The sequence below is a fragment of the Pezoporus occidentalis genome, unplaced genomic scaffold, assembly GCF_034315485.1.
Source record: "Pezoporus occidentalis ecotype Australia unplaced genomic scaffold, CSIRO_AGI_Poc_V1 ctg33, whole genome shotgun sequence".
In the NCBI taxonomy this organism is placed as follows: domain Eukaryota; kingdom Metazoa; phylum Chordata; class Aves; order Psittaciformes; family Psittacidae; genus Pezoporus; species Pezoporus occidentalis.
Window position 1 is genome coordinate 6,954,271 of NW_026915268.1, and position 26,510 is coordinate 6,980,780.

General features: G+C 54.2%; 3 protein-coding genes across 3 annotated transcripts in view; all 3 read right to left on the reverse strand.

Moving 5' to 3' along the window:
- The window catches only part of LOC134169059 (protocadherin gamma-B5-like), a 51,839-nt gene extending 43,178 nt beyond the window's left edge, over positions 1-8,661 (reverse strand). The window contains exon 1 of the mRNA XM_062629302.1: positions 6,060-8,661. Within this exon, the coding sequence (XP_062485286.1) occupies positions 6,110-8,494 (2,385 nt within the window). The 5' untranslated portion in view covers positions 8,495-8,661 and the 3' untranslated portion in view covers positions 6,060-6,109. The remainder of the gene's footprint in view (positions 1-6,059) is intronic.
- The window catches only part of LOC134169068 (uncharacterized), an 86,774-nt gene that overhangs the window by 50,700 nt on the left and 9,564 nt on the right, over positions 1-26,510 (reverse strand). Inside the window, exon 4 of the mRNA XM_062629317.1 lies at positions 23,937-26,413. Within this exon, the coding sequence (XP_062485301.1) occupies positions 23,937-26,413 (2,477 nt within the window). The remainder of the gene's footprint in view (positions 1-23,936; positions 26,414-26,510) is intronic.
- On the reverse strand, positions 1,410-3,897 carry LOC134169060 (protocadherin gamma-A2-like). The gene has a single exon (XM_062629304.1). It carries the CDS (start codon positions 3,867-3,869, stop codon positions 1,410-1,412), a length of 2,460 nt encoding a protein of 819 aa, XP_062485288.1. The 5' UTR covers positions 3,870-3,897.

The following is a 26,510-nucleotide window of genomic DNA, read 5'->3' on the forward strand; positions in this document are numbered from 1 at the left end:
AGTTTTGTTCCTTGATGTTTCAGAGAAACAGAATAACATCAAAGTCTTTGTCTTGGCAGATGAACACCTTCATAGGACAGATGGAAAGTGCTCCCCCAGCCTGATAACTGGAAGAGCTCTCTTCTTTCAACCTAACTAGCACCCCAGATGTGGAATAGGAGACAAAACAAGGCAGGAATAAGTAATGGAAAAGTGAAGGAACCATAGCTCAGCATCTCTGACTATATCAGTAGAAAGTACATAAGTTTGTAGCTGGTTAGTTGAAGACTCAGTCATGAGTATCAGCTCAACAACACTACCAAGCACATGGGCAATATTGAGGTATGTGACTGCAACTCTTAATGTAAAATTTACATCCATGCCAAATTACCATTCACAGGAAAAGTTGTATCGGACATGACAGTGTATAAAATGAGTAACTTCCAAGCATATACTTCAAAAAACAAGCCTAAACCCCAGAAATATCCTCCCTCCCCTACAATCACACCAATATTAATGCTGACGAAACATCAGCATTGATTTCACTTGAGAAGGTGACATTGAAAACATCTGAAAGTTGTCAAGGCTGGAGAAAGTTGTCAAGGCTGGGGAAAGCTGCATACAACCAACAAGGACATACAGATGGCAAAATGATGTTTCAAACAGCAGTTCTTAAACAATGTAGCCGTGAGTCATGGCACTTCCATTCCTATGGCTTGCTGACATGTTCTTATGAGTATTGTCATCCCCTCTTTGAAAAAAATGCAGGAAAATGGCGCTTGGTGGAAGAACACTGTGGCTCCTCCAAGGGTACTTGTCATAACTATTATGTAACAATTAGGAACACCACGAAAACCTACAACACATGGGAGGAAACTTCCAAAGCTCCCTACAGAGCGAGAATAGCATGTGTTCCAGCAAACATTCTTTGGGAAGATGAAAAAAGTCACATTATAGCATACTGCAGATGGGCACTGGAAAGAAGCAAACCATGTCTCCTGTGCACAGCTACTCATGCACAACTGCCAAGACCCTGACATTCACAACTCCCATAGCGTTCCCTGCATTTTTATGTATTGACATTAAGATGAAGACAGGCCACTTCAGAAACGTCAAAGTTTCATGGAAAACTAAGAACGGACGACCAGGAGAGATTAACAGCGTGGAACACAGCACAGACACGGCAAAAAAAAAATGAGGCCTTGCTCCAAGGAAAGTCCTGCCTGCAGCTGCCTCGGTCCTCCCACCTCACCACTCGCTGGCAAGCTGAGCAACAAATCCATGTTCTAACGAGGGCAAGAGGCACCAGCACCCAGAACAGAGGTCAAGCGTTGCCTTCCTGGTCCACACATCTTCGCGCAGAACACGGAACCCGTGACAGAAAGGACAGATAATCAGCAAAGTGAAGGAAGGGGCGTGGAGAAATGCTCCTAGGAGGAACTCACCAACAGAGCGGAGGGGTCCGCGTGGAGGGCGGCCGCAGGGTCCTCCCCGAGCAGCGGTGCGGGCTCGTCGGGAGGCGGACGGGCCGGGAGGGTGTCGCAGCAGCTGCCTGAGGACAAGCGGAGATGGCTCTTGCGAGAGTCAGCGGTGAGAGACACCTCGTGCGAGTAGGAGTGCAGGAAGGCGCGGACGCCGTCGATGCCCACAAACTGCGAGGCCGGGACACCGCACAAGGCGGCGCTGCCCGACGTCGCCAGCAGCTGCGAGCGGCGCCAGTGCCGCAGGCGGAACGCCAGCAGCAGCAGCAGGAAGGCGAGGAAGAGGCAGGACACGGCCGCCACGGCCAGCACCAGCCAGCGCGTGAGGCTGGCGGCCGGCTCGCCCGGCACCGCCGCCGCCGCGCTGCCCAGCTCCGAGAGCAGCTCGGCCACGCTCTCGGCCAGCACCACCGTGAGCGTGGCCGTGGCCGACAGCGCCGGCCGCCCGTGGTCCTTCACCACCACCACCAGGCTCTGGCGCGCCGCGTCGCGGGCCAGCGGGAAGCGCGCCGTGCGCACCTCGCCGCTGTGCAGCCCCACGCGGAACAGCCCCGGCTCCGTCGCCTTGGCCAGCTCGTACGACAGCCACGCGTTCTGCCCCGCGTCCGCGTCCACCGCCACCACCTTGGCCACCAGCGCCCCGGGCTCCGCCGACCGCGGCGCCAGCTCCACGCCCGCCCAGCCCGACACCGCCGCCGAAGGCGCCGCCGCCGGCGGGTACAGCACCTGCGGCGCGTTGTCGTTCTCGTCCACGATCTCCAGCACCACCGACACGTTGCTGCTCAGCGCCGGCAAGCCGCCGTCCTCCGCCCACACCCACAGCCGCACCTCGCGCACCTCCTCGTAGTCGAACGAGCGCAGCGCGTACAGCGCGCCCGTCTCCGCCTGCACCGACACGTAGGACGAGAGCGGCGCGCCCCGCACCCGCCCCTCCGACAGCCGGTACCGCACGCGCGCGTTCTGCCCCCAGTCCGCGTCCGTTGCCCGCACCGTCAGCACCAGCGCTCCCGCCGCGTTGTTCTCGGCCAGCCGGGCGCTGTAGCGCGGCTCCGCGAACACGGGTGCGTTGTCGTTCACGTCCAGCACCCGCAGCGCCAGCACCGCGCTGCTCTGCAGCGCCGGCGACCCGCCGTCCACCGCCCGCACGGTCACGTTGTACTCCGACACCTTCTCGCGGTCCAGCTCCCCCGCCGTCACCACGCGGTAGTAGTCCTTAAAGGTCTTCTCCAGCCGAAACGGGAGATTTTCGACGATGCTGCATCGCACCTGGCCGTTCGCCCCCGAGTCCCGGTCCTGCACGTGCAGCAGGGCCACCACTGTCCCCGCCTGCGCATCCTCCGAGATCTCTGTCAATGCTGACCGCACGGAAATCTCGGGTGCATTGTCGTTGACGTCTGTCACCGTGATCTCGACTTTCGCGGTGTCGAAAAGGCCCCCGCCGTCATGTGCCTGCACTTGCAATTCGTAGGAGTTGCCTTCCTCGAAGTCCAGGGGTCGCACCAACGTGAGTGCTCCTGTCTCAGCGTCCAGCTCGAAAATCTTCGAGGCTTTCGCTGTGATTTTCTTCAATGAGTATTTCACGTTTCCGTTCAACCCCTCGTCGGCGTCAGAGGCCGTGACAGCGACAAGAACGGAGCCCACGGGCACATCCTCGGGCACACGCACCGTGTACTCCGCCTGGCTGAACACGGGCGCGTTGTCGTTGGCGTCCACAACGACCACGCGGATCCGCGCCGTGCCCGTCCGCGCAGGCTCTCCGCCGTCGCTCGCCCTCAGCACCAGCTCGTGAAACGCCGCCTCCTCCCGGTCCAGCGCCTTCGCCAGCACCAGCTCGGGACGCTGATCCCCGCCGGGACCCGCCTGCACGGCCAGCGAGAAGTGCTCGTCGCCGCTCAGCTCGTAGCGCTGCAGGGAATTCGGGCCCGAGTCCGGGTCGTGAGCCTCGGCCAGGGGAAACCGCGAGCCGGGGGTTGTCAACTCGCTCATTCTCAGTTCATTTTCTGCTTGTCGGAAGCTGGGCGCGTTGTCGTTAATGTCCGTGATTTCCACTTCGATTTTGTAAACCTGCATTTCTCCGTCTAATATCACCTCACACCGCAGCACGCATTGCTGCACGCTTTCGCACAGCTGCTCCCTGTCTATCCTCTCCGCTGTCACCAAATGGCCCGTCTTCCCGTGCAAGGCGAAATACTGCGTCCTACCTTCAGAGACGACTCGGACGCCGCGGTCGCGGAGCGCCGGCAGCTCCAGCCCCAGGTCCTTGGCCACGTCGCCCACGAACGAGCCCTTGGGCAGCTCCTCGGGAACCGAGTAGCGCAGCTGCCCCCACGCCGCGTCCCACGCTATCACCAGGAGGGTCCACAGCAGCGCTCGCTCCCGCCGGCCCCAGCGCCTCTCCGCCGCTCCCATCTCTGCCGCAGACAGCTCCCCGCCGCCCACCGCTTTCGGCTCCTTCTCCTCTCGGCTGCTGCACTGTCTCCGGTCCGGTCGCCGCTGCCGGCCGCTGCCACAGGCTCCTCCGCCTCTCTGAAGCACGGCTCCGCACTGCGGGGACGCTCGCAGACCGCCCAGCCGCCGAGACAACCAGCGAGCGGGCGAGCGAGCCGGTCCGCAGCGGGCGGGGCTGCCGGCAGCGCTCCGGCCTTCCTCCCGCTCCTCCTCGGTCAACAGCGGCGCCCGCAGCCTCCTCCTAGCACTGCAGGCACCGAGCGCTGCCGAGCCCTGCTCGCCTGGCCTTGCCCAGGTCCATCTCGCGGGCTGCCATCGGGTCCCAGTTGATCTGCTGGCTGCCCTCGAAACGAGCTGTTCCGTGACTTGTTCTTTACACCGCCTCGAAAAATGATTGCCGTATATGTAAAATAAGGTTTAGAATATCCTTAGTATTGTCCTATTCATCCAAAAACATAGCCTCCAACATATTTTTCGCCTTCGTGTGTACAAGGAGAGCAAAAGAAAACTGGTTTGGAGTTCCCAGATGCAAATACTTGAGCTCATACGGAGCAAGTTTCAGATTCGCTGCACCACCGCCTGCCGGAGAATATACGTTTACTCATTCAACTAGAGAACGAGAACAGGTACATCTGCCTTTACTCTTGCGACAGGTTTTACAGGACGGACTACACATTTTTATACTTTTTTCCTAATGACTGGAAAGCGAAGTTTGAGGGTTTTACCTAGTAACTTCCTTCTTTAATAGCCCACATAAACCCCTATTAAAAAAAAAAAAAACAAAAAACAAGACAACAATCTCTGGATTAGAGCTGCAAACCGTAGCCTGTAAATGTGTAAATGGCTTTTATTCGAGTGCCTAATTTCTGCCATTTTGCACACCACTTCTCGGATTTCAGAACGTATTCAGGATACTGGTAACCAGGGCAGGACCCTGTTGCAAAAAGTGACGCAGAAAATTACAGTGCAAACCTCTTCGGGAAATAAGAAAAAAACAGGTTCCGATACAAAAAAAGGAGGTGGTTTTGGTTTGGGGTTTTGCTGGTTTTTTTCTCCTTGAGAACCCATTGTACATCAGGGGAAAAGGATAAGCGGTAACTACACAAAGAAACCAGAAAAATTAAGCCTAAACTATCATTGCAATCAATGCTGCCATTCCTCCGAAAGGTGGCAGGGCACAGCAAAAGACGGGAACATTCACTGGGGAGGGACATTGAGAGAACAAGTGCGCTTCCTTTGGGAAACAGCATTAACCACGTTCAAGTCCATCATTTCGGTAAAAAGTGATTAGGAAGGAAAAATCTGCAATACCAAGCGTCAACCACATATTCTCGACCCCGTTACGTAGTTAGATCTCATTCTGCACCGTAAGGATCCGCCTGCACCTTTACTGACATTTCAAACACCAGCTTCAGTTGTGTTTTCAGCTTATTAGAAACAGCTTTTTAGAGTATTAGAAACCTTACCCCAGCACTCCGCAGGCACAATTTCCCTCAACAATTGCACAGATTTTTCTAATCCTTTTACTTGAATGACTTTTCCCTCATCTTTTTAGCATATCAGAAACTTACTAGACGGGAACGCCACCAGCCATATTAATTTCCAAATCCCGAGCAATACCACAAGGCAGATAAAGATGTCTACCAGAGACCTCCTCTGTCCTGCCCAAAGAGAGTCCTCTGGAGTTAACCCTTTCCCCTGCACTTTGGAGGCTGCTCTGATGACTCTGCATAGCTCCAGCTTCTCTCACCACCACTTGGGAAAATTACAGCCTTGAAAAAGCCTAGGAGCTTAGGGAAAGCAAAAAAAAGGCAGTTGATGCACACAGAACCAAAGTTTCTTAACGGAATAAAAAAAAAAAAGATCAGGAACGGTAGAAAAAGTCAAGAGGATGAGATTTGGGAAAACAATTTCACAAAAAAAAACGTTTCCTGGACAAAATAACCAATACACAATTGACAGCAAGAAACCTCCACACGAGTTAAAGGTGGCTGGTCTGTGACGCGCCGAAAATGCCCTACCAAAAAAGGCCAGGCACAGGATTATTTCGTTCCTGGAAAAGAGAGCAGCAGCCTCCCCCAGCAGAGCCGAAAAGCATCAACAGCACCTCCTAGCCTGTTAGGAAAAGGAAAAAAGCGCGGGCTTACAGACCTGCTGTACTTCGGAGTCCGCTGGCGGTTTTCCCACGACGGCGCTGCTGGTCAGGCTTCGCTCTCCGAGGGCTCCCCACAGAGAAGCTCCTCCGCGGGGAGGCTGGGAAGCGGCGGCGGTGGCCAAGCGGCTTCGGCGACGGAGCGTCCAGGCGCCACGCACAGGTTGTAGGAGTAGGGCAAGGTGCCCTCGCAGAAGTCGGCTGGGAAAGCGGCGCCGGTTCCAGAGAAGCGCTGCGCGCCCAGGCAGCGCAGCACGGCGGGCGGCCCGGCACGGCGGCCCCTTGCCAGCACGGCCAGCGCCACGCTCAGCAGGAAGAGCGCGGACAGGAGAGCCAACGCCAGCACGAGGGAGAACTGCAGCTCCGCCGCCGAGTCGGCGCCCGCCGCCCGCTCGCTCAGCTCCGGCAGCGCCTCCTGCAAGCTCTCGGCCAGCACCACGTGCAGCGTGGCCGTGGCCGACAGCGCCGGCTGCCCGTGGTCCTTCACCACGGCCACGAGCCGCTGCTTCGCCGCGTCCCTGTCCGACACGGCCCGCGCCGTGCGCACCTCGCCGCTGTGCAGCCCCACGCGGAACAGCGCCGGCTCCGGCGCCTGCACCAGCTCGTACGACAGCCAGGCGTTGCGCCCCGCATCCGCGTCCACCGCCACCACCTTGGCCACCAGGTACCCGGCCTCGGCCGACCGAGGCACCATCTCGAATGGGGCTGCGGCCGGGGCTGCACTCTGGCCTGTTCCCGAGCCCACCACCGCCGGCCACAGCACCCGCGGCGCGTTGTCGTTGCGGTCCAACACGAAGACGCGCACCGTCGCCGTCGAGCTCCGCGCCGGTTCCCCGCCATCCTGCGCCCGCACCACCACCGCGAACTCGCGGCACTGCTCGTAGTCGAAGGAGCGCTGCGCGTACATTGCGCCGCTCTGCGCCTCCACCGACACGTACGACGCCGCGCCCGCGCTGCCGCCCTCCAACGAGTACCTCACGCGCCCGTTGCTGCCAGCGTCCGCGTCCCGCGCCCTCACGTGCAGCACCAGCTCGCCCGCCGCGTTGTTCTCTGCCACGTAGGCGCTGTAGGCGGCCTCCTCGAACACCGGCGCGTTGTCGTTCACGTCCGACACCTCCAGCACCAGCACCGTGCTGCTCGAGAGCGCCGGGCTGCCCCGGTCCCTCGCCACCACCGTCACCCTGTGCTCGGACTCCTGTTCCCGGTCCAGCGCGCTCGCCGTCACCACCTTGTACGACCCGCCCGACGACGCCACGAGCGACAGCGGCGCCTCGCCCAACAGCTCGCACCACACCTGACCGTTCTCCCCAGAATCCGGGTCTTTCACGTTCAGCAGGGCCACCACCGTGCCGGCCGGCGAGTCCTCGGGTACCGGGCTCGACACCGACAGCACCGTGATTTCGGGCGTGTTGTCGTTCACGTCCAGCACCTCCACCTCCACCTTGCAGTGCGTTAACAGGCCGCCCCCGTCCCTTGCCTCCACCAGCAGCGTGTACCCACGCGTGTCATCGAAGTCCAGTGCCTCCTGCAGCGTGATCCTTCCGCTCTCCGCATCCACCATGAACTTCTGAAGCACCTTAGGCGGCATTTTCCCGAAGCCGTACGTGATGCGGGCGTTGCTGCCAGCGTCGGCATCAGAGGCGGACACGTTCAGCACCGTCGAGCCCGGCAGTGCATCCTCCCGCAGGCTCACTCGATACCGCTCCTGCGCGAACACGGGGGCGTTGTCGTTGGCATCGGTGACGTTGATGCAGAGCTGGGCGGTGCCGCTCCGGGGCGGGTCCCCTCCGTCCACCGCCGTCAGGAGCAGCCGCAGGCTCTGTTCTCTCTCCCGGTCAAGCGCCCGGCGCAGCACCAGCTCCGCGAACTTGCTGCCGTCCGGACTCTCCTTCACCTCCACCGCGAAATACTCGTTGGCTTCCAGTTCATAACTCTGCAGCGAGTTACTGCCCACGTCTGCGTCTTCTGCCATGCCCAAGGCAAACCGGGAGCCAGTGGAAGTTAATTCGTTGATCTCCAGGTGGAAACTGTCTTGTGGAAACCGCGGAGAGTTATCATTTACATCCTGGATGGCCACTTCGACGTGGAAAACGTTGAGCGGGTTATGCATTAGAACCTCGAAGCTGACAGAACAAGACGCCGACTTGCCGCACATCTCCTCCCGGTCCAACCTCTCGCTCACGTACAGGTTCCCGTTCTCCCCACTCACGGTAAAGTATTGCTTCTCCGTGTTCAGCCGTAGCTTGCGTGCCGGCAGCTCCGCCGGGCTCAGTCCCAGGTCCCGGGCCAGCGGCCCCACCAGCGAGCCTCTGTCCAGCTCTTCAGGGATGGCGTAGCGGAGCCGCTCTGGCGCCGCCCGGCAGCACCAGCACAGCAGTAAAGAGGGCAGCAGCACTAGGCCGGCTGATGGCCGCCGGCTCTGCCTGCCCGCCATTCTCGGCAGCGCTCGCAGCGCTCCTTCCTCCTGCCGCAGCCTTCCCTCGCCTCCAGCTCCTCTCCGCAGGGAGCGGAGGGGCTGCCGGAGGGCAGCGAGCTCTGCGCCGGCTCGGACGCCGCTGTTCCCCGCGCCGTTACCTCTCCTGCCCGCGCAGCTGCCGCTCTGGCCGGTGCCAGGGGAGACAGCAGCCTGAGGAGGCAAGACGTTGCGGTGGCTGCGGCTCGTTGCCGTGTTTTCCGCGCCGCTCCATGTCGGCCAACAGCGGCACCGCCCCGCGATACCGCAGCGGGTGATAGTGCAGGCTGCGCCCGTCTCCAGGGTTTCGCTTGTATCAGAGTGGGAGGGTTTATGCTACAGAGCCCCCCATATGACTTTTAAGATGACTTTTAAAGTATTAGGGACATAAATCTTGTGGCCTGCTTTGGCACGAAAACTAACAAGGAAACCTGTGTGCCAGAGCAATAAGGTTCCCTCATGCACAAACCAAATGTAAAAAGACAATTGCTCACACTTTAGGGGTTGTGTCTATCATTTGTACCTGAGATATAGTTTGTCCAGCACCCATGAGAAAAGGGAATCGGGGCTAAACTGTGCAGAGTCAGAAGCAGAATGAAGGTTTTCATGCTCATCATCTGTAAGTTATTCCAGCAATTTTGGTAAAGCCCTGTGCCAAATTTCAATGCCAAGGGAGAGCCAGAAGGAAATAAAGCTCAGACTGCTGCTCTTTCCCATTTTCTAAACCCGCTTTATAATTTCATGCCAAAGCTGTAATTGTTAAGGGTCTGCACTTGGTTTCAGGTCTCACTTGTGTCAGTCGGGAAGCACAGAGGCACTTTATGCAACTCCCAAAGTGTTTAACAGTGAGAGACACCGCTGGGGGCTTTTAGGTTGTCTCCTTGGGGCACAGTGAACAGTCAGAAGGAATATTTGTGGCAGAGCAATAAAGTTGGCTGCCCTTAATAGAATGTAAACTATGAAAGCAAATTATATTTGTGGAAGACTGGCAGAGCTTTTTATCACTCTGTCAGGTATTTTGAATTCTGCTTATCAAAGGAAATACTGTTGGAGTAATCAAAGAGTAATCAGAAACAGCGAAGCAAAAGTCCTTGGAATCCATTCATGACAGGCTGCAAAGATTTCTTCTCTGCTGTCAGATGTAACAGTTATTTTTCTCCTTCTTAGTAGCTGGTATAGTGCTGTTTCAGCTTTAGTTTTGAGAACATTTTCTTCCTGCTTTTCTTGCTTTTCCTCACAAGACAGTGATGTTTATCATTGTTTCTTGCAGGCAGAGCAGCAGTCTCCCTGAGAAATGTATCACTCTAAAGGTAATGTGTGTAGCTTTGTTCTAAGAGAGGAGAAGAACTTTTACTGTTTTTTTCTGATTCACAGAAGTTCTTTTTTTTTGCATCTCCATACTTGAGGAGCTGACAATGGGAAAGTGCAAAGCCATGTCGAGCCTTTCACAGAACCCAAGAAGGGTTTGGGTTGAAGGCACTATAAAGATCATTGAGTGTCAACCTCTGCCATGGGCAGAGACATCCTTCGATTAGTTACAGCGTTCAAAGCCCCATCCAACCTGTCTTTGAGCACTTCCAATGATGGGACATTAACAAGTTCCCTAGGAAACCCATTCCAGTGTCACACTATCCTCACTAAAAAAATTCTTATGTCCAATCCAAATCTACCCTTTTTCAGGTTAAAACTCTTATTCTTGTCCTGTCAGAACTTGGCAAAAGGTCTTGGTAAAAAAGTCTTTTAAGCCTGTTTATGTATCAAAAATCCACAATAACATGTTCCCAGAGCCTTCTCTTCTCCAGGCTGAAGAACCTCACCTCCTTGAGCCCTTCTTAGTAGAATTGTTCTACCCCTTTTGACCATTTTCATGGTCCTTCTCAGCCCTAAACATGTCCATGTCTTTCCTGTAGTGTGGATCAGAGAGCTGGAGACAGTGCCCAGGGGGTGTCTCATGAAACAGAGTAGAGGGGGAGAATCCCCTCCCCCAAGCTGCTGGCCACACTGCTGGTGAAGCAGACCAGGATACAATTGCCTTTTTAGGTAGCAAGCACACATTGGCATCTCATGTCCCATTTGTCACCCACCGCTACCTCCTAGTCCATCTCCACAAGGCTGCTTTCAATCTTGTCTGTACTGAAACCTGAGATTGCCCTGATGCATGTGCAGATCCTTGCACTTGGCTTGTGGAACTTCATGACTTTCCCACAGGCACACTTCCCAAGTGTCTCATGGCCCCTCTGGATGGCTGGATCCCTTCCCTTTCGTGAATCAATGGCATCACAGCTTAATGTCATCTGTAAACCTGCTGATGGTGCATTCAATCCACTTTGTGAAAAACTAACTACTACTGGTCCTAGTACAGATCTCCTTGAAGAACACCACACATCACTGGTTTCCACTTGGACATTGAACCATCGACCAATCCAGCCAGTTCCTTATCCATCTAACAGTCCATCTGTCAAACCATTCTCTCTCCAACTCAGTGGCCACCATGTTATGCAGGACCATGCTGGGGACACCCTGCATGTGTTCTCCTGTGTGTTCTCCTGCTGGCCCCTAGTCTGTTCATGGCAACCTTGGCTGGGTTGGATTGCCACTCTGCACTATTTCGCTACAGACAACTGGCTGAGCACCCATATGCCTATGAAAGCCTTGCTTTTCCTGGCTATAAACATCAAAGGTGCACGTGGGAACTGAGCCCATAATTGACAAGCAAGGAAATGACTAGAGCCTCACACACAGAGCTCCCCTTTTTTGCAACACTAAAACTGACCAGTTTCCTTCTGACCTTCTCATAATTGGCATAATTACAAAAATATGATGCCCTATAATTCTGACCTCATCATCATAGAATCATGAAATCACAGAATGGTTTGGGTTGGAAGGGAGTTTAAAATTCACACAGCTCCACCCCCCTGCCATGGACAGGGACACCTAGACCAGGTTGCTCAAAGCCCTGTCCAACCTGACCTTAAACATTTCCACATGGTACATCCACAACTTCTCTGGCCAACTTATGCCAGCATCTCACCACTCTCATAGTAAAGAATTTCTTCTTGATATCTAACCTAAATTCACCCTCTCAGTTTAAAGCCATTCTCCCTTGACCTATCATTACATACCCTTGTAAAAAGTTCTTCTCCAGATTCACTGTAGCTACCTTTAAGCACTGGGAGCTGCTCTATGGTCTCCCAGGAGCCTTCTCTTCCCCAGGCTGAACAATCCCATCTCTCAGTCTGTGAGAGAATAACAAACAGAAACCAATCATGAGAGGATGATGTTCTACCCTCACTCCAAAAAAGGGAAGTACATTCAGATTCTTAACACCATTCTCAGAAGAAACAAGGATTCAAAAGCACACGAATGATAGCCAAAATAAAAGAGCAGTAATACAGCAGAGATTGGATCATTCAACTCTCCTCTTAGAGGGAAACTCCTTCCCTCTGTTACACACATTGTTCTGCAGAAATGAGACAGCTATGCAGTTTATGTTGACATCTATTTCCCCTGACAATAACAGAACACAAAGGCACCCTCACATCTGCTTTTCACACCAGCTACAGCATGTGAAAGAAGCAATAACACAGGATACCCTGATAAATCTATGCTTTTATGTACAAGTGAAGTGACACATGTAGGAAACCAAGAAGAGAAAACCAAAATCATAAATCAGACAAGCAAGGCAAGGAAGCTTTAGAAGGGAAAGTGCTGCCAAAGAAACTCACCAGGAATTCTTGGTCTTTGCTGTGCTGGGAGCACCTGGAAATTATTCCTATCTCAGGCTGCCCATGTGGGTTTAAAGCCTTCCTCTGGATTACATAGTGTGTGGGGGTTATTTTGACAAATAGCTCTCCAAGGTTGTTTTCAACTCCCACAGATACGAAGCCATACGAGTAAGCGCCATATCATGGATCTTCTCTCCAGCTCAGTTCTCTGAGAAAATGCAACAGATTCTCTTTTAGCTTCTGCTTCATTTTCCTCTTGTCTTTGGTGGATGAAATAAGTATTTGCAGTAAAATAACATGCACAAAAAGTGCCTGAAAAAAAAAGTAACTGTAGCTGTGAAGAAAATCTACATTGTAATGTTACAGGGAGATAGATAGAAAATGGGAATTTCACAGAGGAATTATAAGCTATTCTCTTCATGCATCATCCTTCTCTGGGCTGAGTTACCGTATGAAAGCTCTACTGCCATTGCCTTTCAGGAAAGGGAAACCAGGATCACACAAAAAAAAAATAGCACAGGCCTTAGCACCAGACTGGAAATCAATGTGTTGCCATGACAAAACCACAGTGACCCACCTATTTTCCAGGTTTAAAGCCAACCTCTCAATCTCCTTGCTCTGCATTTCAAGCCCTTAGTCACACCATAGACAATATGCAGAATTTTAGGCATGTCATCCACAGATGAAGGAGTTTGTAATTGTGACATCTTGGGTAAACAGAGGTATATCAAAGCCTTTGTTTTTTGCAGATTAAATTCCTCTAGGTGTGGATGAGATCTGCTCCCCAGAACAACTATAAGAGAACCTTTGATGTTTTAAGGGTTATCAGCCACAATGAGGCACAGCTTTAAATCTGGATGACAAGACAAGAATGGAAAGCCTGCAGATGTGCAGGCATCAAAGCTTAATATTTCAGAGTAGGTACAGAAGAGGGGGATCCAGTCAGGGAAAAGTCCAGAGGAGCTCACACCACAGGCAGCAGCCACTTTCCCTCCAGTCAATTTCTTTTGACAATAAAGTAAATGCACGGAACCGTGACTGTGGGCCTCATATAACAATGAGGACAAACTGAACTTTTACACCCATCTCTACCTATTTTAGACACTTCAAGTGATATCATAGCAAACCTTTTCACCTGCCCCAGCTCGACAATTTCTTAACCTGACCAAACATTACACAACAGAAAAGCTACCTTTGCATGCATCCAATGAAAGCAAATTTGCACATGCAACTTTTCACTACTGAGAACATCAATTACAACACAGATGCATCCAGAGAGATTTCTCAGCCCATCACACAACTTGGAAGCAATATAAAATGTTCTCCAGTATATAAGCCATATGCGACTTGACAGCTGTCAAAGTATCAGCTCAAAGACACCATCATACTTCTTTATCAAATGGGAAACATGGAAGATACACAACTCTCAAAGCTTAAAGTAAAAGTGTACACCTATAGTCAAAACTTGATCATGAGATAGGAAAGAAACCGATGAACCCACAACTTCTCTGGCTGCAGTACAAGCTAGGCAATATATAACCTTTAGAATAATTTTCTGTAGACCATTTGCAGACTCCATCGAAAGTAAACATGCACAGACAACTTCTGCTTATTGGGTGAGACGATATAGTGTGAGGTGTCCCTGCCCATGGCAGGGGGGTTGGAACTATAAGATCTTAAGGTCCTTTCCAACCTTAACTATTCTATGATTCTATTGTAATGAAAACACTTGCCAGAAATAATTCAGCTTTTAACAAAGAATACCACACTATCCTACCAACATATAGGAAGAACCTCCCAGGGCTCCCCACACAGCTGGGATAGCAGGTTTTGTAGCAGACATTCTTCAGGGGAGAAAAAACGTCACATAACCAGGAAAAAACAGGTCACACTAATACTGCACATGGGCACTGGTTATAGAAAGGAGCAACCAATGCCTCTTGTGCCCTTCAAAAGCCCCTTACACATAGCTTCCAGGATTCTCTAATCCTTCACAAGAAGCATATGATATCCAAGGACCATAACCTGTCTTCCAGTAAACACGAGAAGACAAAACTCATAGCAGTTGGCCACTGAATGAGGAAAGGATCAAACCTTTTTTGTCCTTCACAGCCCCACACAGACATCTCCCACGACTCTCCTTTCCAACCCTTAACTATCATGCTGCTCTTTGACTTCACTAGCACGACATACAAAGGCCGGTTAACAGCACCATTTCCCTATAAACATGCAACACCATCACCCAGGGACATAGACCAGCACTATATTTTCACCTCATGAAACTTCAAAGTTTGAGACATGGTCCTACAGGAGAGACTGGATCGCTGAACACGGAACACACAAAAGTGAAAGAAAATCCCATTCGAAGTCCAGATGGCAGCAGGCTCACTCCTGCTCTTCTCACCTGCTGAGAAGCAATGACCCCACGTTTACTTCCCGGGAGCAACAGACACCATCACCCAGCACGGCACTGGGCCTTCCTCAAGCAGACAAATCCCAGCGTAGCACACGGAACAAGAAACCCGTCGGGAAAAGACCAGAGAAGAGTCAGGGAAAAGCAGAGGCCTGAATGGCTTCTGAAAGGAACTCACCGTAAGAGAGACGGGGTCCAAGCTGCGGACATTAGCAGGGTCCTCCCCGAGCAGCGGCGGGGTCTCGTCAGGTGGCGGCCGGGCCGGGAGGGTGTCGCAGCAGCTGCCTGAGGACAAGCGGAGATGGCTCTTGCGCGAGTCGGCGGTGAGAGACACCTCGTGCGAGTAGGAGTGCAGGAAGGCGCGGACGCCGTCGATGCCCACAAACTGCGAGGCCGGGACACCGCGCAAGGCGGAGCTGCTCGTCGCCGCCAGCAGCTGCGAGCGGCGCCAGTGCCGCAGGCGCAAGACCAGCAGCAGCAGCAGGAAGGCGAGGAAGAGGCAGGACACGGCCGCCACGGCCAGCACCAGCCAGCGCGTGAGGCTGGCAGCCGGTTCGCCCGGCACCGCCGCCGCGCTGCCCAGCTCCGAGAGCAGCTCGGCCACGCTCTCGGCCAGCACCACCGTGAGCGTGGCCGTGGCCGACAGCGCCGGCCGCCCGTGGTCCTTCACCACCACCACCAGGCTCTGGCGCGCCGCGTCGCGGGCCAGCGGGAAGCGCGCCGTGCGCACCTCGCCGCTGTGCAGCCCCACGCGGAACAGCCCCGGCTCCGTCGCCTTGGCCAGCTCGTACGACAGCCACGCGTTCTGCCCCGCGTCCGCGTCCACCGCCACCACCTTGGCCACCAGCGCCCCGGGCTCCGCCGACCGCGGCGCCAGCTCCACGCCCGCCCAGCCCGACACCGCCGCCGAAGGCGCCGCCGCCGGCGGGTACAGCACCTGCGGCGCGTTGTCGTTCTCGTCCACGATCTCCAGCACCACCGACACGTTGCTGCTCAGCGCCGGCAAGCCGCCGTCCTCCGCCCACACCCACAGCCGCACCTCGCGCACCTCCTCGTAGTCGAACGAGCGCAGCGCGTACAGCGCGCCCGTCTCCGCCTGCACCGACACGTAGGACGAGAGCGGCGCGCCCCTCACCCGCCCCTCCGACAGCCGGTACCGCACGCGCGCGTTCTGCCCCCAGTCCGCGTCCGTTGCCCGCACCGTCAGCACCAGCGCTCCCGCCGCGTTGTTCTCGGCCAGCCGAGCGCTGTAGCGCGGCTCCGCGAACACGGGTGCGTTGTCGTTCACGTCCAGCACCCGCAGTGCCAGCACCGCGCTGCTCTGCAGCGCCGGCGACCCACCGTCCACCGCCCGCACGGTCAGGTTGTACTCCGACACCTTCTCGCGGTCCAGCTCTCCCTCCGTTACCAAGCGGTAGTAGTCTTCAAAGGACTTCTCCAGGCGGAACGGCAGACTCTCACCGATGCTGCACCTCACCTGGCCGTTCGCCCCCGAGTCCCTGTCCTGCACGTGCAGCAGGGCCATCACTGTGCCCGGCTGCGCGTCCTCAGAGATCTCGCTGAATGCCGACGACACGATCAGTTCAGGCGGGTTGTCATTAACGTCTGTCACAGTGATCGCGACATTGGCCGTGTCGAAAAGGCCCCCGCCATCATGTGCCTGCACCTGCACTTTGTAGGAGTCGCCTTCCTCAAAGTCCAGGCTCTGCACCAACGCGAGCGTTCCCGCTTCCGAGTCCAGATGGAAAATCTTCAAGGCTTTCTCAGTGATTTTCGTCAACGAGTATTTCACGTGTCCGTTAAGACCTTCGTCGGTGTCGGAGGCCGTGACGGTAACGAGGACAGAGCCCACAGGCATGTCCTCTGGCACACGCACCGTGTACTCCTCCTGGCTGAACACGGGCGCGTTGTCGTTGGCGTCCAGAACGACCACGCGGATCCGCGCCGTGCCCGTCCGCGCAGGCTCTCCGCCGTCGCTCGCCCTCAGCACCAGCTCGTGAAACGCCGCCTCTTCCCGGTCCAGCGCCTTCTCCAGCACCAGCTCGGGACGTTGATCGCCGCCGGGATCCGCCTGCACGGCCAGCGAGAAGTGCTCGTCTCCGCTCAGCTCGTAGCGCTGCAGGGAGTTCGGCCCCAAGTCTGGGTCGTGAGCCTCGGCCAGGAGAAACCGCGAACCCGGGGGAGTCGTCTCGCTCATTCTCAGTTCTTTTTCTGCTCGTCGGAAGCTGGGCGCGTTGTCGTTAATGTCCGTGATTTCCACTTCTATTTTGTAAACCTTCATTTCTCCCTCCACGATCACCTCACAGCGCAGCACGCATTGCTGCGCGCTTTCGCAGATCTGCTCCCTGTCTATCCTCTCCGCCGTCACCAAATGGCCCGTCTTCCCGTGCAGGGCGAAATACTGCGTCCTACCTCTGTCCAAGATGCGAACGCCGCTATCGCGGAGCGCTGACAGCCCCAGCCCCAGGTCCTTTTCCACGTCGCCCACGAACGAGCCCTTGGGCAGCTCCTCCGGAACCGAGTATCGCAGCTGCCCCCACGCCGCGTTCCACGCCGCCACCAGGACGGTCCACAGCAGCGCTCGCCCCCACCGGCCCCATCGCCTCCCCGTCGTGCCCATCTCTGCCGCGGACCTACCGGCCTCTCATCCCTACAAACAGCTCCCCGCCGACGGCCACTGTTCCGGCTCCTCCTCTGGCTGTTGCACTGGCTCCCAGCTCGGGCTGCCTCTGCCCGCCGCTGCCGCCGGCCCCTCCACCTTGTTGCAGCACAGCTCCCACCGCGGGGACGTTCGCAGGCCGCCCAGCCTCGGAGACAGCCAGCGAGAGCCGATCCGCAGTGGGCGGGGCTGCCGGCAGCAATCCGGGCCTTCCTCTCGCTCCTCCTCGCTTCTCGGTCAACAGCGGCACCCGCAGCCTCCTCCCGGCATTACACGCACCGAGCGCTGCCCACCCGGCTTTATTCACGGCCAGCTCGTGGGGACGACACGGGCGACACGGAACTACCCGGGCAACTGTGCTCTCTTCAGTGATCCTCGTGGTGATCCTGGCCAGGCACAACACTCCTCCCGTGGCTCGGCTAATTCTACTGCATGGAATCTTTTTTTTTTTTTTTCCCCCGGGATGATATAAATTTCCCTTCACATGATATGCAGCTTATTACGAGCCAATCTGTCCAAAGGTTCAACCTCTCCCACAAGTTGGAGTCTGACATTACAGGTCACGCTTAGGACTTGGGCTCCATTCTAGAGTAACTCAGCAGCAGGCAGCAGTGCACACATTCCGTTGGGATCTGTTAGAGAAAAATAACATCTCTGTCGCACATAGCACATCCTTAGCATTAAACCCAGACAAAACACCTGGATTTTTGCGGGGGGGCGGGGGGGGGGGGGGGGGGTGGGGGGGGGAAGGAAGAGAAAAAGAAGCCAGATTCAGAAAAACAGCTACCGATTTTCAGATTTAGATTCCATTCTAGGCCTCTGTAGAAAAGACAGATGAGGAATGGTAAAGAAGAGGGAACTGCCACCCAGGATGGAAGACAAACCATGAATAACCTCACAAAGAAAACAAAGAAATCAAGCTCAGAGAAAACTGACCCATCCCACTTCTGCAGCAACCAGCACACAGGAGAGCACATCACTGAATGGAGGAACATTCTTCAGGGGCTTTCATGGAGCCACGCACGTTTACTTTGGGAGTCTAGCACTGAAACTGCATTAACCAAAGCTTTTTTGTTAAGCTGCCAACCAAGCCTAAGTCGGTAGCTTTGGGAACAAGCAATCTGGAAGGAAAATTCCCAAACATTAAGCATCGACCCCAGTTTCCTGTCCCATTCTGTAGAGTTAGGGGATCTCATCCTGCACAAGGATGATCTGCCTTCACTGTTAATCATTACACCTCAGAAAACATCTTCGTGGTCAGAAGTTCTCAGCTGAACTTGCAACGGATGTCTAGCCAGGAAGTGCCACCACTATTTGCCTGCTCCGAATGGAAGGGGCTTACCCCATTCCTTCATTCCTTCATGTACACATGGACCAGCACTTCTCATTCCCACAACCACGGCATCCACATCAAAAAAGACTGAGTTCAGAAAGGCCCTTCATGACATAAAGGTTCCCTTCTTACCCATTACTAATGCACACCACTTTAAAGAGATCGTTTTGTAGAGAAAACTCAGCTGAACCTGATCGTGTGACAAAGTGCCACCACTAATGTTCTGCTCTGCATGGAAAATAATAAAAAAAGGCATTTTTTCTGTCTTACAAACATCCAGTATCAGCAGCTCATCACATCTAAGACGTTCACCTATGTACCGTTTTGTGCAGCACAAGTTGAACAGCAAGAGCCTTCCCACTGAGTCTAAGGATCCCCCTTCACCATCACATTTCAGACAACATAAGCTTTGCAGAGAAAACTTCTCAGCACAGCTGGGTCATGCTGAGCATCTCATCAACCAACACCCCCAAAGTACTCAGGGCATCTCTCATCCATTCTCCAACCAGCCTGTATCTATGCTTAGAATTGCCCTGACCCAAAAGCAGGACTTTGAAATTGGCCTTGTTGAACTTCATGAGGTTCTCACATGTTCATCTCTCAAGCCTGTTCAGGTCCCTCTGAATGGCATCCCTTCCCTCCAGCATGTCATGTACCACTTTGGTGTCATAAACTTGCTGAAGGTGCAGTCCATCCCACTGTTCATGTCGACAAATGTTGAGCAGCACTGTGACAATACTAACCCATGTGTAATGCCACTCATCACTGGTTTTCACATGGACACAACCACTGACCATGACTCTTTGAGTAGGACCATTCAGCCAATTCCTTATCCACAAAGTGGTCCATCTGTCAAACCCATGTCTCTCTAGTGTTGAGACAAGGATCTTGTGTGCAACAGCATCACATGATTTTCTCAGATCCAGGTAGGTAACATCACTCTTCCCTTATCCACCAAAGGTGTAACCCCATTGTAGAAGACCACCGTATCTCAGGCACAATTAGGGAAGCCATGGTGTCTCTCACCAATCACCTCATTGTGCTTTAGTGCAATTTCCTGGATGATCTGCTCCATTGATATTACTAGGCATACCAATGCCTGCTCTCTTGCCTGCTGTCCTGAAATCCAGGGTAGTCAGCTTGCTGTGGGCCCTCCTCACTATGTAAGGATCTCAAACTCCAGCGTTTCATGGTCACTGCAGCCATGGCTGCCCTCAAGCTTCACATTCCCCACCAGCCCCTCTTTGTTGGTGAGGACAAGGTCCGGCATAGGCCTTCTCCTCAATGGCTACTCTGTCCCTTGGAGGAGGAAGTTATCACCAGTGCATTTTAGGAATCTCCTGCATTGCTTATGCCCTGCTTTGTTGTCCCCCCAATGATATCTGGGTGATTGAAGTCCCCCATGAGGACCAGCACTTGTGAACATGAGGCTACTCCTATCTTTCTGTAGAAGGCCTCATCATCCTGGTCTTCATCTTTGGGCAGCCTGTAACAGACACCCACTTCATCAAGAGAAAAGATATACAGAGGTCTTCTTACCATGGATATTTGACTTCTCACCATGTGTATGCGACGAGCATTTCTTCCAGTGACATTTTAAAGAAATGTCTGTGAAATTATTTCTCTTTACAGCTGTAAGCATGAAAGGCATGTATGGGAAAGGCAGACAAAAGTAACATTTCTCATCTTCCACACATATTAGGGATAACATCCCACATTCAGCTAATCACAAGGCAAGAAACACGTGCAGAAAGGAAAAGATCACGGCATGCTCTTCTACATTATGGCACTTAGAGAAGTATATATAATCCAGGTATTCAGTAGGCAATGGAAAGACCGTTGCCTCCTCTCAAAGCTCCTGTTATGACACATTTCATAAGTACATAATTCAGCTGTTAATAAGAACACCACAACAACCTACCAGCACAAAAGAGGCTCCACATACAGCTGGAATAATACGTCTTCTAGCAAACTCTCTTTGGGGAGATGAAACTCACAATGCATGATATTACAGCTGGGCACTAAACAGGGAATGAAGTAAACCATGTCTCTTATGCCCTTCAACAATCCCTCAAGCACAGCTCCACAAACTCTCCCCTCCAACCCTTCACAACCTGAGTTCTTTGACCCTCATCATTTGCAAGCACTTGACATCCAGGGGAGAGTTGCCCAGACCACTTTTCTTCCCCATGCACCACCATCATGGCACAGCCTTCATATCAATATCTAAATATTTAGGATTCTCTTTCATCTTAACAGGCAGACATTGTCAGGGAAACAGTTGTTACCCAGTCCATTCTGCCCCAGCTGCACACAAAGATCACAACGTGGACAAATGCAAAGACATTTCATTGCTTACCATGCATATCATGGAGAAACACAAAGGTTAAGAATAGAAAAAATGAGCACCAGAGTTATAGCCGGGGTTACTATATATCAAGAGAATCTCACACAAGTCAAGCACAGTTGTGGCTGGGAAGACAGTGCCTGTACAAATTAATCCATCCTACCTGGACTACCTTTTCTGCAGAAGCCTTACCCCAAACATGGGTGACACTTCTCCTTCATCAGGGTGGAACAACCCATAACTTGATGAAATATAACAAGGGAAAGTGTAGAGTCCTGCATCTGGGCAGGAACAACCCCAGGTTCCAGTATAGGTTGGGAAACGACCTGTTAGAGAGCAGTGTAGGGGAGAGGGACCTGGGGGTCCTAGTGGACGACAGAATGACCATGAGCCAACACTGTGCCCTTGTGGCCAAGAAGACCAATGGCATCCTGGGCTGTATTAGAAGGGGGGTGGTTAGTAGGTCGAGAGAGGTCCTCCTTCCCCTCTACTCTGCCCTGGTGAAACCGCATCTAGAATATTGTGTCCAGTTCTGGGCCCCTCAGTTCAAGAAGACAGGGAGCTGCTGGAGAGAGTCCAGCGCAGGGCAACAAAGATGATTAAGGGAGTGGAGCATCTCCCTTATGAGGCAAGACTGAGGGAGCTGGGTCTCTATAGTTTGGAGAAGAGGAGACTGAGGGGTGACCTTATTAGTGTATATAAATATATAAAGGGGGAGTGTCACGAGGATGGAGCCAGGCTCTATTCAGTGGCAAACAATGATAGGACAAGGGGTAATGGGTACAAACTGGAACACAAGAGGTTCCACTTAAAATTGAGAAGAAACTTCTTCTCAGTGAGGGTGACGGAACACTGGAACAGGCTGCCCAGGGAGGTTGTGGAGTCTCCTTCCCTGGAGACATTCAAAACCCGCCTGGACACATTCCTATGTAACATTATCTAGGTGTTCCTGCTCCGGCAGGGGGATTGGACTAGATGATCTTTCGAGGTCCCTTCCAATCTCTAGCATACTGTGATACTGTGATAACTGTAACTTTCATTGAGAAACCATGCATATTTCAGAAAGGAAAAATCTCCATGAAGCATCAACCCCATTTGCCCAACCACATCATGTAGAGTTCAAGGATTTCATTCTAAATAGTAAGGATTTGCCATCAACTTTAGTGACTCATAACATTTCAAACAATAGAAGCTTCATAGAAAATACTCAGCTGAACCTGAATGTGTGATAAACTAAAAAGATTCACCACATCTACCATTTTGAAGAGCCATCACTGACCACCTGCCCTTACTGTAAATGAAAAGGTTGGGTTTTTTTTATTTTTTGCCTTGTGAGCATCCAGCATCAGCAGAGCTCATTTCATCTCAGACCTCACCACAGGACTGTTCTATTTAGCACAAGTTGAACGGCAGGAACCTCCAACAGAGCCTATGTATGTGACGGCTATTGACACTGGATCTGCCAGTTTACAGGGTCTCAGCTTTTCTTAAGCCAGTCCCTTTGTGATCCTTGAGGTGATCCTGCCCAGACAGAAATAACAGACCTTCCATGGTTCTGCTACTTTTACCGCAAGGAACAATGGTTATGAAATGGTAATATAATACAAAGTTCTCTTCATATGACGTGCAGAGTCTTATGAGCTGTAGCCCATCAGTCCACAGGCACAAGGGACAGCCATTCCCTCTGGACTTTCCTACTTTTTCCCTGCACTCTGGAGGCTGCTCTGGATTGGTTCTCCTTCTTCCACCACCACTTGCGATTTTTTCATTACAGCCTGACACTACAGGTTGCACTTAAGCTTAGGACTTGGGGCTCTGTTCTAGAGTAACTCAGCAGCAGGAAGGGATGTACAATCTCTGTCGAGGGTCATTAGAAGGAAACCAAAATCCATCAGAAAGCGTTAAACATGTTAAACATCACATTAAAAGTACAGCTTAGGGTGTTATAAAAAGAGGCTATAACATACAAAACCTTTTTCCTTTTTTTTTTTTTTTTTGAGATCAAGCAACATAACTCCCGTTAAACAAGACAGAGCAACAAAGGCAGAAAATGAGGGTACCAAAAAAATTAGAAAACTGCACAAATAACTCAGAGAAATAACGCATGGTCAAAATTAAGCTGCCATTTCTGCATCAAAATATGAGAGGGCACATGGCAGAGACGGAGGATCAATATGTTGCTTTTCTACTCATGGAGCCACATGCACGTTTCCTTTGGGAGTCCAACACTGAAACAGCATTAACAAAGGGGGTTACATTCAGCTGTCATCCAGGCGCAAGCCCATCTCTTTGGGAAAAAGCAATCACGGAGGAAAAATTTTCTACACCTAAAGTCAACCCCATTTTCCCGACCCTGACATTTCCCGGATCTTATTCTGCACAGCGAGAATCCACCTTCACCGTTACATTTCCTGAACACAAGGTTCATAGAAAACACTTCTTAGCTGAAGCTAAGCCTACAACTACCAAGAAGTGAAACCACAAGCTGCCTGACTCCAAATGGAAGAGGATTGCCTTGTTCTTTCTTTCCTTCATGGACTCATGGAGCAGCACTTCCCATTCCTCGACCCAGCGGAAACCGGCAGAAAAAGGACAGATTCAGAAAGACACAGAGATTAGAACACAAAGGGCTCCTCTGAACCATGATTAAAGCATACTATCTGAAGTGCAGGTTTTGTAGAGAAAATTTCTCCGTTGAAACTCGTGATGAGCATAGACATACCATCATCAACTTACTACTAACGGTGGAAATCTAAACGAAAGAGAAAAATCTCCTGGTGACGCGGGAAGCGCCAATCCACAGTGCCTGCTACCATAAAAAGCCACGGGACAGCGCTCGTGGAAACGCAGATCAGCATGAGGGCCCTCCTCGCAGGCAGAGCAATGACAAATACGAGAACAGAGTCCGAGACAAGGAATCCAAGACGAGGAAAACTGGCTTACATACCTGCGGTGCGTCGGGCTTCGAGGGCGGCTCTCCATCGCCAGGGTTGCTGATCAGGCTCCTCTCCCCGCAGGGCTTCCCACAGAGAAGCTCCTTCACGGGCAGCGGCGGCGGTGGCCAAGCGGCTTCGGCGACGGCGCGCCCGGGAGCCACGCACAGGTTGTAGGAGTAGGGCAAGGTGCCCTCGCAGAAGTCGGCAGGGAAGGCGGCGACAGCGCCGTCCCCGGAAAAGCGCTGTGCGCCCAGACAGCGCAGCACGGCGGGCGGCCCGGCTCGGCGGCTCCTCGCCAGCACGGCCAACGCCACGCTCAGCAGGAAGAGCGCGGACAGGAGAGCCAACGCCAGCACGAGGGAGAACTGCAGCTCCGCCGCCGAGTCGGCGCCCGCCGCCCGCTCGCTCAGCTCCGGCAGCGCCTCCTGCAAGCTCTCGGCCAGCACCACGTGCAGCGTGGCCGTGGCCGACAGCGCCGGCTGCCCGTGGTCCTTCACCACGGCCACGAGCCGCTGCTTCGCCGCGTCCCTGTCCGACACGGCCCGCGCCGTGCGCACCTCGCCGCTGTGCAGCCCCACGCGGAACAGCGCCGGCTCCGGCACCTGCACCAGCTCGTACGACAGCCAGGCGTTGCGCCCCGCATCCGCGTCCACCGCCACCACCTTGGCCACCAGGTACCCGGCCTCGGCCGACCGAGGCACCATCTCGAAAGGGACCGCAGCCGACGCCAGTCCCGGGTCTGCCCCTGCACCCGCCGCTGCTGGCCACAGCACCCGCGGCGCGTTGTCGTTGCGGTCCAACACGAAGACGCGCACCGTCGCTGTCGAGCTCCGCGCCGGTTCCCCGCCATCCTGCGCCCGCACCACCACCGCGAATTCGCGGCACTGCTCGTAGTCGAAGGAGCGCTGCGCGTACATTGCGCCGCTCTGCGCCTCCACCGACACGTACGGGGGCGCGCCCGCGCTGCCGCCTTCCATCGAGTACCTCACGCGCCCGTTGCTGCCTGCGTCCACGTCTCGCGCGCTCACGTGCAGCACCAGCTCGCCCGCCGCGTTGTTCTCCGCCACGTAGGCGCTGTAGGCGGCCTCCTCGAACACCGGCGCGTTGTCGTTCACGTCCGACACCTCCAGCACCAGCACCGTGCTGCTCGAGAGCGCCGGGCTGCCCCGGTCCCTCGCCACCACCGTCACCCTGTGCTCGGACTCCTGTTCCCGGTCCAGCGCGCTCGCCGTCACCACCTTGTACGAGCCGCCAGATGATGCCACCAGAGACAACGGCGCCTCGCCCGACAGCTCGCACCACACCTGACCGTTCTCCCCAGAGTCCGGATCCTTCACGTGCAGCAGGGCCACCACCGTTCCGGCCGGCGAGTCCTCGGGCACCGGGCTCGATACCGACAGTACCGTGATTTCGGGCGCGTTGTCGTTCTCGTCGCTTATGTCTATCTGCACTTCGCAGTAACCGCTTAGCCCGCCGCCGTCTTTCGCCTCCAGGCCAAAGCTGTATTTGGTCTTCTGCTCGAAGTCGAGGTGTCCCGACGTCCTGACTTCGCCAGTGGCAACGTCGATGCTGAACAACGAGCGGACGTCATCCGGGACGTTGCCGAAGGTGTAGGAGACACGCCCGTTAGAGCCCGCGTCCGCATCTGTGGCGTGCACTCGCAGCACAAGCGACCCCGCAGGCAGATTCTCCCGCATTCGAGCCTCGTAGACGCTTTTATTGAAAACGGGCGGGTTGTCGTTGGCGTCCGTCACATTGACACAAACCTGGACCATGCCGGACCTCACGGGATCTCCGCCATCTACCGCCGTCAGCACTAGTTGAAAAGAGCTCTGCTTCTCCCTGTCTAATGCTCTCTCAAGGACTAATTCCGGCTGCTTCTTTCCGCGGGGGGTCTCCTTGACAGCCAGGCTAAAGGACGGGTTGATAGTGAGCTGATAAGTCAGTAGCGAGTTGCTGCCTAAGTCCGTATCTCGGGCCATCTCCAGGGGAAAAGAAGTACCAGGAGGGATCCATTCACCAATTTCGATGTCCAGAGTATCCTTGCTGAAGGCCGGCGAGTTGTCGTTTACGTCATGGATGGCCACGTCGACGTGGAAAACGTTGAGCGGGTTCTGCACCACCGCCTCGAAGCTGACCGAGCAGGTCGCCGACTCGCCGCACATTTCCTCCCGGTCCAGTCTCTCGCTCACGTACAGGTTCCCGTTCTCCCCGCTCACGGTAAAGTATTGCTTCGCGGCGCTCAGCCGCAGCTTGCGTGCCGGCAACTCTTCCGGGCTCAGACCCAGGTCCCGCGCCAGCGGCCCCACCAGCGAGCCTCTGCCCAGCTCCTCGGGAATGGCGTAGCGGAGCCTCTCCGACGCCGCCCGGCAGCACCAGCACAGCAGCAAAGCGGGCAGCAGCACTCGGCCGGCTGCTGGCCGCCGGCTCTGCCTCTGCCTGCTCGCCATTCTCGACAGTGCTCGCCGCGCTCTTCCCTCCTGCCGCTACCTTCTCCCTCTTCCAGCCTCTGCACAGCGAGCGCAGGGGCTGCCGGAGAGCAGCGAGCTCGCTGCCGACTCGGACGCCGCTGCTTCTAGCACCGC

Bases quoted from the DNA above. Each gene is read 5' to 3' on its own strand.
- LOC134169060 (XM_062629304.1), bottom strand. From the start codon at position 3,869: ATGGGAGCGGCGGAGAGGCGCTGGGGCCGGCGGGAGCGAGCGCTGCTG.